Below are 12,288 nucleotides of genomic sequence, written 5' to 3'. Positions count from 1 at the left end.
ATGTTGAAGTTAATCGGAATTGATTGGCATAGCTATTTTTTTCCACGATTGCGTTTATTATTCAACTAACCGCCACGAGCGGACGTTTATCTTAATGCATTATGTGTGTGTGTGTGTGTGTGGACATCGAGGAGTACGTTGATATTTGATATATTTGAAACTGTATTGTTTAATGGTTACATCTGCAAAAGACAGGTAGGAAATATTTATTTTGATTTCATAAAATGGCAATGAAGGAAAAAAATTAAAATAAATAATCGTTCATGGGCATAATGTCTACGCTTCACTATTTTTTTATCTTGATATTAATTTCAACAAAGAAAATATTTGCGGTCGATTGATTAAAAAAATGAAATATTAAATTACTACAGCTTGAATCATCTAAAAGTATGTGTCTGTATTGGAGGAAATTACGTAATGAATATTTGCTCAGCAATCCTATAAATTTATCACAAACAATTTTAAATATACAGGAGTCAACTATTTAATATTTATAAGTTGGCACCTTACAAATGTTTGTTGAAAAAATATTAGTTTCAAATAGTTATTACGCATGTGTCATAGAACCCGGTAAAACTTAATGATTATACATTTTATATCATTATATTGTATATATTTATTATAAAAAATGTAGGTTATTGAATGACTCATATTTACTAGATCTAATATCTTAAAAACGCCATGCTTTATTGCCAATAATAAGAGATATTTCAGTTTTATAACTATTACTATACATATCTTTTTACTGGGGATCAAATTTAGTTGGAAAACTTATCGTATATTTTGCACAAACTGATAATATCGCTTATTTTTTTAAACATTTACAGGAACAATTTTTCATTCGCAAAAGATCAACTTCAAGCTCAACGACGACTAGGAAACGTGGTAAACGTGATTTGACTTATACTTTAGCTTTAATTTCTTTTCTCTGAATTCGGTAGGATAAATAAGTAAGCAATCAGGTAAAAATGTTAACGTCAACATTACGTAAAGATAACACGCTTTATTATTAGTGTAATGTGCGAGTATCTGACGTGTATCGTAAGCTAACTCATTTTCTTTATCGATGTAGTCCGCTTTTGGGAAATATTTTGTTTCTCGAGCGAAAAAGTCGTTTCCGTGCACTCTGGTTTGTGAAAAAACTTTTTAATAGTTTCCAACATACACGTGCTTTGATGCACGACCGCTGTAGATTCTAATACCTGACAATCGTTTATACTAATGCTTTTATACTCGACGATCACAATTTGGGAGCACAATAGCTTATAAGATACATACAGTTCGCTATCAGATTGACGCTGACGATTTACAATTTTAACGCGCACACAATCGAAAATGTCGAGATAAGAGATATGAACAATTTTATTTACTTTCAAGTAGAACTTGCTACGACTGTCGGTCATATGTCCGAGGTAATCAATAACGGTGACACTTCGTTTCGCAAGATCGGTGTTTCGACCGAAAATGTAGAGAAAATTTTGACATTTATGTTCTTCGTAACGATGAAGCTTAATGCTGGCGTCTTCCACGCTCGTGGAAAAAGAGCGATGATGTTTTTCCTGCGCAAGCGATTCAACCATGACCGCCGATGATGAATGCGCTTGTTCCTCCGCGAGATGAACCATGCTATCACACAAACGTTTTACCTGTTAATCTGGAAAAAAAGAGATTGCTCTGTGTGTAATCTCTGGACACAATTCAAACTTGAAATATTATACTTGGAGTGGCGCGTTGTTTATGAAACAGAGTATATAAACGTTATAATTCAGGAGAGCGTGCAAAGTCTCGACGTTACATTCACAATGGAATTTAGGACGCCTGATTTCAATTTCAAAATTCCAATGAGGAGAACCAGATCACGCGGTCAGCTTCGTTAGCGAATTTTTTACAAACTTGTGCAATTGTTCTGTTCGTAATGTAGTCCATGACAGAATACATTTCAACGAGTTCAATATTGTTGGGCCTAATAATTTATTATACAGATAATTATTTTGTTGATAGATATACGATCACCATAATTGAATTTAACGTTTAATTCACAGTAATAACTGTGTGAGATCAATTACGATTTTTTTTCTTCATTTAACATAAATAAATAAATATGGATAGGTAAAATTTAAAATACATGAATAATTGATTTTATTGAATTTTTGTTAAAATACCGATAATTATGATATTTCTTGGTATATCGTGAGGACATACATTGTGACGATGATCTTTATTAGAGCATGAAAGCTAATCTAAGTTATACGCTTTAATAACTTGTTTAAGAAGCACAACATTAATAAAACTTGCAATCGGAATTTATTACCATTCTGTTTTCCAATCTTGGTAGAAAAGAAAAGTTATTACTGCTCAGAATTTACAAGTAGTTTTTGTTGTTATTTCTTAATAAGCTTTAATGTATTATTAAAAGAAAACTTTATTAACAATACAGAAAGTGGCAGGGAATAATACAACAATAAAAATTAACACGCAACACAGTACGTCTATTGCTCAAGGGTATCTTTAGATTTTAAACTGGAAACTATCTTTAATTATTTAAATGTACTTCATGAACAAGAGAAAAAATAAACACTGAGCTTGATCTGACTGTCATGGTGGTTACTTTTAGATTGTCCACGGCCGCTCATCCTTCAGGACTCCTTGGTTGCAAGGCTAAAGCAATGAAATTCGGCTACTCGCATTGATGTGAAGGCTATTTGTGTACGTGTCGTTGCAATAAGCAGTTTTCATACTCGCAATTTCTAGTTGTAGATACATATGTTTTATTATTCGGATTTTGTGTGTGCGAACCATTGTCCACATCCTTTGTTGTATACACAGACTATTGCGCACAGTAATATAGTGTGAATCAATTAGTTTGCTGTGCTTCTGGGCACAATATAGCTTCTTTGTTAAAACTGTGCGAAATTGCCCGCACGCCAAATTTCCCATAGTTTAATTGGTCTTGAGAAATAATATATTACAAGATCATCAAAATGTGCGAAGCAAAACACTTGCGAACAATAAATCAAGATTTTTTAATTGGCCATAATACACGTTGCTCATACCGTTCGCAACGGTGGAAGTGTTAACAGCTTTTGATGAAATGATACGTAAGAGGTGATTGACAATTTGTTATTTTGCGCGAGGCGACCAATTAACACGGTGAGTTATTGCAATCATTCGAAACGTTGTACGATTCCGAGTTATCTTGCTCCCTAGCGACTCCAACTGATAAACGGCATTTTTAAGTTGCCCATCCATATCGCGTGGCTTGCATTTCCATTTTACGATCAAACGTAACTTTTCGTACGATCAAAGTAACTTTTGATCTCTTGCTTTGAGCACGCCGCTTTACTACTCTAATTTTCATAGATCGAACAGGGGCATTGAGGTGGCTTCATCAAATTTTGTCTTACGACGGAATCGAACCAAAATTATTATGTACATACTATTTTGCAAGAACTTTCAGAGTCCGTATGAATAAATGGGGTTTACCGACCTAAATAGAGTGAAATAAATTGTCAAAGTTAAGTCGTTGTACATCGGTGATATAGGAGGACTGCGTCCTCATATTTCCTCTAATAATTTCAATAGTAAATGACAAATTCTTTCTAAAAACCATAATGTTATCTAATGTAACTGTTAAATTTATATCTGAAATGAAAAGTACTAATTACTGAACCAATAAAAAGATATTAAAGGAAAATATATATAATAAATTGTCACATTTTAGAGATGAACTCGTGAAAATAACGAAGTGAAAAGATTTTTTTGTTATTTTTCCAATATCGAATGTAAATTAATTCATTTGTGAACGATCAATCAAATATAAAACTATTTTCAATAAATGTTTTGTTTCGAAATATTTCGATTTTATAAATCCCCAACGGTGCCCCGATGTGATACAACCCATCCTGATGAAGCCACCTTAAAAAATCTATTGACAATTCAATTACTTCTGTCAATGTATATCGCAGTTGCAGTTAAATAAACGACCAATCAAACATATCAAGATCTGTAACAATAAAAGTGAGCGCAAGCAAATATAAATATCTTGCATTGAATTGTTTGGACGTTCGTATCGAAATATAAAACTGAATAACATGTTCGATTCAATTTCTTTCTGTAGTGATCGACACCCGTAGAATTTCAATCTGTGCGCGCTGAAAATATCAAAAGTTTCGCTATATGACGTTATGATTTCACGTTACCACTTCGTTTCTGATTCACTATTAATCATTATTTCAATTTTATTTTTTTTCCTCTTGTAAAAAAGAGAACCTAATAAAGTGAATTCAGTTTTTTCGTGATCGGATAAGTTGAAAGATAGTTATGTGAGCAGCTGTTATGTGAGAATATATATATGTTATTGCAGATATTACAGTTATTGTAAAATTTATTGCAAATTTCTATAAATGATTAAACACTGAAAAAGTATATAGTATAGTTGACATGAATTTAATATGAGTTGATTGATTTTATCATAATAATCTCAAAATAAAAACAGATTATTACCAAAAATTGTGTTACAGTCTACTTTATTTACATGAAGTGAAGGTTATGGTTATAAAAAACAATAATATTTTTTAGAATTTAATATTACAAATTTTATCGTATTTTTTATTTTTAACACAGAACTTTGCGGAATAAAAGTTTTGAAGCACACTAAACATCACTAGTAAATTAAAAGAAAGGATTCTTGTAATTGCAATTTGCCCTTTTGAAACTAGAAAAAAGTAGTCGAACAGGCTTTTTGTTCTAAAAAAAAATACGTTTTTTTTCACATCCTGCAATATGAAGGAATCTGATTTTGATGAAAATTCTGCACTTTTTTGAAAAAGACGAATGTATTCGAAGCTGATGAATTTATAGTGGATGTAAATACTAAAATTCAATACGTATCTATTTATTACATTGTTACCGTTGAGATGTTTCTAAAAACTATCTTTTTTTATTTTTTATTTATTATTCGAGCTTGAATTCGATATTTTTATGAAAATTCAAACCTAATTTTAACAATAAAGAGGCATCGAACGTGATCTTTTCATGCTGGAAATCACAAATATCATAAATTAAATAAGTTCAATTAAGTATTTAGCGCGTCTCATATATATAAAGATATTAATGTTGACTCTTTTCCATACATCACTGGAATACGTTTTCCTTTCAGCAAAACTCATAAATATTTGAAGGCGCTGGATGTTAAATAGGTCAGCTCGCAACTCGTGTATACATTAGAAAAGGCAAACAAAAATAGAATTCATCTTGAAACGCATGAAAGAAGGTGGACGCGGGTTCAGCGGACGTATCTCATCCATCAATTCTACATTGCCTCTTTGCTGTGAAGGAAAGCCTGTGCAGAAGCGACGTTGCGATTCGGTATACACGGCGTGCATACGCACTGCCGCGAAACGTATAATACGACTTGAATCTACTTATTAAAACAAGAAATGTGCGACTGGGAGAACGGCTGGCTGACGTATTCCCAAAAAAGTTCGTTCGTCGACGTAGACATTTCGCGCGTTCCCTCGGATGGCGGCACGCGCGCGAGCAACGAGTCATGCATTTACTGCGCACGGCGCAGGGGGGAAGGGAAGCCTTAGGGGAGCTGAACCCAATTTACACTTCTCCCGTTCGGAAGCGGGCAGCCAAACGCCTCTTTCGACGGGATCGACTTTTCCTTTTTCCCTTTCCGCGGCCGCAGCGCGGCACGTACACCTTCAAACTAATATTATCCGATTCTCTCACTGCGCGCGAGTCTTTTGATTCCAGCCAATTTTCGATCTGCAATCTCGATTGGGCTTGGGCTTGCGCTTCGAATCGTTTTGATGTCGACTGCTCCGCGGCTCATTGGAAAGCTCGCAGAAAACTATAGTCGCTGCGAGCGCCCTTCGTGCTCCAGCCTTGTATAGGGACACCCGCAGCCGTTACGACTGACATTTATTAGCCGAATACACACACGTAATACATACGCTTCTTTATCGCGCTCGCATGAAAGAAGAGGAGTTTCAGATTATTATCGTGATTCTTTCATTCATTTAGCCAAAGAGATGATTTGATCGACCGATCCCTCCCACTGGACTTCGCATTACCTGTAGTTCGCTTTCAATTGTGCGTCGACGTTCGTTCGAGATCTCGTGCACGAGAAACTTTGGATTAATTTTGCATCGCTTTACCAATGACCAAATGAAGTTGTAATTCATTATTTACCATTTTCAACGTCCCATTGGCGGCATAACTTTCAATTTATAACTTTTCAATGAAATAACCCGATTGAAAGCTCAAACTTACGAAGTGACATTCTGATTAACGCGTAATATGGCTTTGGGTAGTAAAGGGAAACGCGTTTTTTTTTTACGTAGCTCTGGTGAACTGAGACACTAGATATCGTCGGGACGCGTATCCGATTGTCCCAAAAGAAATAAAAATTCGCGTGAGCTAGAGAAGATCAAAAAGAACGAAAGTAGGTCGTTTCAGGGCACGAAAGTCTAGATTGTATTCGGATGAGAAAGTTAATGAAAGTTTGGTACACGCAAAGCAAGAGATAACGAAGAGACGCGAATCCAAAAGTAGAGAGAGAGAGAGATATGATCGTATAATTACGAAGCTTGTTGACAAACTCGCGGGAGCAAGCAGTTCCGCTATGAAAAGCCGAGGCAATTAAAATCTGAGTGGGGAAGGGAGAAAGAAAGAGAGAGAGAGAGCGGTGATCGAGTCGTAACCTTCCGCGCGTACAAGGAGCTTTACCAATTTCCTGATGACTTGGCTCGATAGCACAGCTGCTGCTGCTGCTGCCGGAGACGTCGCCACCACGCATATAGTTCGTGGCGCGTCTGACGCGTGACAAGCGTTACTATACCTGCACACACACACCCACACACATACGCACATCCCTTGGCCAACAGCAACGAACGTATAGATTGTCCCTTGCTACTTACGCTCTTCTTAGTTTAGGGGGCGAGTACTTTGGCAGAGAGAAGCGTTTATCTCGATCTCGCCGTTGAGTAGCGTGAAACGTTTCTTCCTATAATCAAAGAGTTGCTGCTGAGCCAGTGACTTTCCCAGCGATGATCGTTGTCGCGTCAAGTGAATCTGCCACGGTATATACTTGCTCTACCCCATATTCCGCGCGGTGCGAAACGTACCTGAAATTAATTCAAATCTGTTTTTCTTCACTGGGGTCTGCGAGAGGAATTCCTTCGAAACGTATCTTGGATTATTTTTAGCTTCATCATTCGAACACTATCGCCACGCAGCTCTTCGCCACCGACGAGCGTTTTTCTATTTTCTCACTTTCCACCAACGCTCCGTAAATTACTCGCTTGTTGCGTTCGCCCCTCCCCTCCTCCGTTGTCCCGGGGATAAACGTCACTTTTTTGCTTCTTTCTTTCGCTCTTTCCGGCAAGGCCGGGATGCGGCGAGCCTCTAATCCCGTTGTCGGCCTCCCGCGCAACGTCCGGAGTTGCCAGAGTGCTTTATATGTATTTGACCCATAGTAGAGTGCCACATTGCCCAGTTCCAAATCCAATTTTCGTTTCTTTCATAATTTTGTGGAAAAGCCATAATCTTGTGACAAATGTGAAGATGTCCCTGCACAGTGTGAGGGAGCAGGGTGACTACCAGCCATATTGAAAGCAGATCGTAAATCTTCCACACTGTAACGGTCGATTATAATTCTTAAATCTACAGAAGTCGACGGGTTTTCCGTGCCTTTATTTGTGCGTATTGAACAAAGTCTTCGATATTAACCTAGACTAGAATAATTAGCCCAATCCCACAATCTTAGAAAAGCGAATTATTACTATTGCTGCTCGATGGTGCCTGAAATCAAATACACCCCAGTATAATTGTCGAAGATAATGTAAGAATTTGCGCAAGGAAAGATAGAAAGGTGAGTGATTTATATATGCATTAGCTGTTACACTCAACATCTTATTTATTTTTCGTCCGTTTATTTAAGTTTGTCATCATACAATGAAGCTGCTACAATATCTACATAACGTTTAATAAATTTATCTAATATACGATTAATTGCATTAACATTTTGGTCTGGATTAAAAGGTGAAAATATTGATAATGTTCATCGTATCACAATTATTATATAAACATTTCAGTTAATTAAACAAACAATTATCAATACACCAATCACTTTTACAAAGACATTCGTTATTACACATAAATTCTTATTTATAAGACGATAACGAAAGTCCGCCCGGGACGGAAAAAATTCACAAGGCTCATTACTGCTGCTGAAAGCCTATACAAAAAAAGTATAAATACAACGGTTGTCGGCCATAGTTTCACAGACAAACATATACACACGCGCGCACGTACATCTCAATTGCAATAGTGTGTCGGCGCGCGATAAATAAGCTTAACCGATCGGGGAAAAAAGCTGATGACTTCGTCGTCGAGAATGGAGTTATCGCTTGGATCGCGATTGCTATTCGGCGGCTTTTCTGTTACCGCGCCAACAGCCCTCCAACGTACGCCCCGGCAAGCCGGATCTGAAAGCAAAGGGTGAATCCACGGTTATTCGACGGCCGATAATATTGCGGATCGCGTTGACAACGAGGCGAGCGCACGCACGGAAAAAACAATTGACCTTGATCGGGCAATATCGACGAAATAGAATGCTCCCTTCGAGCGACAAGAGTCCTATTATAGCAAATGGATCGTTCGCTTGCGACAAGGGCATTCGGATTTTTCGAGCTTACGAATGCGCAATCTCTATGAACATAAAAGAAACGAAGAGTGGGGAATAATAAAGAAGCGCAATTTCACTACGGACACGCGAGATTCTTTTTTAGGATCTGGCGCTCGTCAACGTTGCGCTCTCTTCCCTCGCGCAGAACTATAATGGTCGAGCCAGTGGCGCGGACTGATGGGCACATTAAACGGCACTCTGTCAGACGAATCTCAATCTGTCGGAGCTCGTAGAAGATAAAAAAAAAATAACGAAAGAGAAAAAAAGAGGCGTAGTTCGAGCGGCTGACGCGCGTGTCGGAGCTGTCGGCAGCACAACCGCTGTCGCGCTTGGATACGCTCGGCTGTGGGTTTATATATTTTGAGTAATGGTCTGCCGCGAGGTTTGAGACTCGTCATGGTTCAGCTGCCACCGCGTAAACGGACGTGCAGCGGGTTTTCGCGCTGCTCCCCCTCCACCCTACCGCGCGTAAGAGGGAAGCCGAGGCCGGATAATTAATTTAGCGCCAAGCAAGCTAAGCAATAGTGCCGTGGCTGTGCAGGTCCTATGCACAGTCGACGTGGACGAGTCGGAGTTTTATCGCTCTTTCGCGGTTTTTCGCAATAACCTCCGTGAACTCCTTCCTCCGGATTCGAATGTGCCCTTTACGCGTTAGGTATCCTCGAGGGCGCCGATGGCTTTGCTCCCTCGTTCGAGTCCGATTATCGTTCAGACAGAAGAAAAAGTTGCCGAGACACGCGCATGAAAAATAAAACCGCGTCTAGTAACTTTCCTCCCTATCGCCTCTGTCGGTCAAGCTGATGAGTTCGTGCGTGGTGCGTGCGTGACTTCTCTCTCTCTCTCTCTCTCTCTCTCAATCTCTCGGATCTTTCCCTTCCATTCTCGAGAGTATACACAATTTTTACACTCGTGAAATTGCCATTCCCCTGACCTTGATCAATAAAAAAAATGTAGGTGCTGAGCTGCTGAACCAGATGAAAAATATCGCGATGATATTTTAAAAATCGAAAGCAAAAAGTCCTAGTCGATCTCCTTTACTCTTTTTCAGACATCTGTCTTCGTAAATACTACGACCGTGGCGATTTATTATCATTCAAAGCTCTATTTTTCGTGGCCAGTTATGTTCTGTTCGTTTCGGAATGTAATTACAATTTACTGAGTTTATTGAGTCGAACAGCGTGAAAGAGCAAATAAAGCATTAAACGCATGAGATATGTTTTCGTGATTTTTCAGTTATAATTATACTATTTATTGTAAATATCGAATGTTTGATGATTATTTAACTAACATATTCGAAATTGAACGACTAACGTGTTAATTATTATTATTTAGTCGAATGGCTTTGAAGGCTATTGAAGTAAACAAATCTGATACTTTGTGATGGTTTAACTGACTATTTTCTTGGTATTCATAAAGATTTATTTGACAATTATTTACTACGTTATTCAATAACCGATTGTGAAATAAACGGCAAGAGTGTAATTATTAAATCGATAAAGGTCTGCGTAGTATAAAATATACATTTGTTTTTATATTCACTGCACTACAAAACAATTCTTAATTTAAGTATGCTACAGATTTAAGAACTTAGGTATTTTCGATTTTTTTCATGCATAACATTATAAGTATAGAGGTCAATCAATAGTGCAGCCGCTACGACGATTGCGGGTGGCTTTAGCATAGCCTACTATAATTTTCATCCTAAAACGGAATGTAAATTTGTAAGATATAAAACACAACATTTTTAAGTAAAGCGTTGTCTGTCTAGACCTATAAATAATATTTTCTATCTTCTAAATCAGATGACAATTTGTTGACTGATGAAGTGAAGAAAATTATCATTCATATAAAAGCATTAATAAACGAGGAAGCTCAGAGGGAAGTACTTAAAAAACACAGTTAATTGTTAATGGAACAAATAATGTAAATCTTGATTAAATAGTCTATATGAACGAGATTTGGAAATTGAAATAGTTGAAAATTAAAGGTTGAAAATAAAGGTAATGAATTCTAAAATTAGAGAAAATGAATAAGCTTCTGAGATAGACAATAGAAAGTATATCAATTAACTGGCTCTAATAAAAGTTATAGAAAATTTTCGCAGAGAGATTATTCACCAATTTAATCAGTATATCTAAACCAAAGAGATTACCTAAATTATAATAAGAAAAATCAAAGCTATAAATTGAGAAGACATCGGGTAACGAAGCTACGCACAGATACACAATTATTAAATTAAAATTGATAAGAAAGAAAGGTATTGATCAGGTAATAATTAATTAAATAAAATAAACATTAAGTAATAGTTTCACTATCAGTTGATATAGACAATGTTGACTGATAAGGAACGTGAAAGTGACATATATTAGAGAAAATGTAGTCACTTTAGTAATTTATGTAGTTGTAAAGTCTGATTTTAACCTAAAATAGTGATTTGAGCCCGTGAAGAGGTCACACGAGTGTTATATCACTTTCTCGCACACGTATATGTAACTTTATTTTTCGATACGATATGTGCGAAACGAGATTTAATGCACGCTTGCTTTCCCGAGAGTGCGTAAATCGATTCCTCGCGTACGGAATGCTGGAAAGCAACATAAATATTTTTATAATAAATTTTATAAGTGAAAATTTATCAAAGGGTCTAATAATATAATAAGGTATGCATAAGATATCAATGCCTGCGACGTAATAAACGTAAAGTCTAATTGCTATAAGTTCTATAGGTACAAACATAGAGAAAAAAAAGTGTAATAATAAATCACGTTGCTCAAAATGTGTTAAAATATTAACAAAGGAATATACAAATATTAATTCCAAAAAGTGTGTCAATTATATTTGTAGTAACACAAATTATAAAACAAATTGTAAGACCGGCCACTAAGTCATTGGTATTAAGTAATTTGAAAATAAAAAGATATATTATAGAAATCATAGATTATGTTGTTAAACTAACTAATTTAAATGATAATTTTAACAAGCTGGAAATCGTGATTGAAAGAATGTCGATTATATGTGTGAAAACATGGAATATAGAAAATTATAAATTCTGCCACCTCAGTAAATATAATATTTGTATAATAATAATGATCCCATTAATAAAATTAACAGTGTATATCACGAATTCGCTTGATAGCAGTACAGAAATGATCTGAAAATTCTACAATAAGAATTAGTAAAATTCGAAAAATAGAAATATTTGCTATGTACAAATCACGTCTTACAAAAAACTGATTTTATGTATAAATTTTTTTAAATATCTAAAAGTATTTAACAATATTCAGAATAATTTACTAATAGGACATTTCAATTAATCTATTAAAATTAAATATATTAAGTAAGGATTTTAAGAACTGTATTTTAAACATGTTTTTTAATAATGTTCCAAGGATATAACTGTCTAGTTATACATAAAAACAATCCCCTTATAAAAAGGTGATGAATGCCATATTGAAGCATTTTATTCGTGATCTAATTGGTTGAGATGTAGTCACGTGATACACTGTTATGGTAGCAAATATGCGTGTCGATGTGATTTCGAGTTAAAATTTTAGTAATAAAATCTTATTTTATCATAATTGATACGGAGAATT

The 12,288-nt window shown here is 36.0% G+C and overlaps 1 protein-coding gene across 7 annotated transcripts in view; it reads right to left on the bottom strand.

The window, feature by feature from the left end:
* Window positions 1-7,942: 7,942 nt before the first annotated feature.
* The window catches only part of LOC131665864 (neuropeptide CCHamide-1 receptor-like), an 89,889-nt gene continuing 85,543 nt past the window's right edge, over window positions 7,943-12,288 (bottom strand). For all 7 annotated transcript variants that reach the window (XM_058938059.1, XM_058938056.1, XM_058938055.1 and 4 more), the window contains one exon: window positions 7,943-8,495. Coding sequence is in view for 1 of the 7 variants with exons in the window: in XM_058938061.1 (XP_058794044.1) it covers window positions 8,432-8,495 (64 nt within the window). In the remaining 6 variants the exon portion in view is untranslated. The remainder of the gene's footprint in view (window positions 8,496-12,288) is intronic.

The sequence above is a fragment of the Phymastichus coffea genome, unplaced genomic scaffold (assembly GCF_024137745.1).
Source record: "Phymastichus coffea isolate CEN01 unplaced genomic scaffold, Cenicafe_Pcof_1.1 PCOF00055, whole genome shotgun sequence".
Taxonomy (NCBI): domain Eukaryota; kingdom Metazoa; phylum Arthropoda; class Insecta; order Hymenoptera; family Eulophidae; genus Phymastichus; species Phymastichus coffea.
This window is presented reverse-complemented; position numbering and strand designations above follow the sequence as displayed.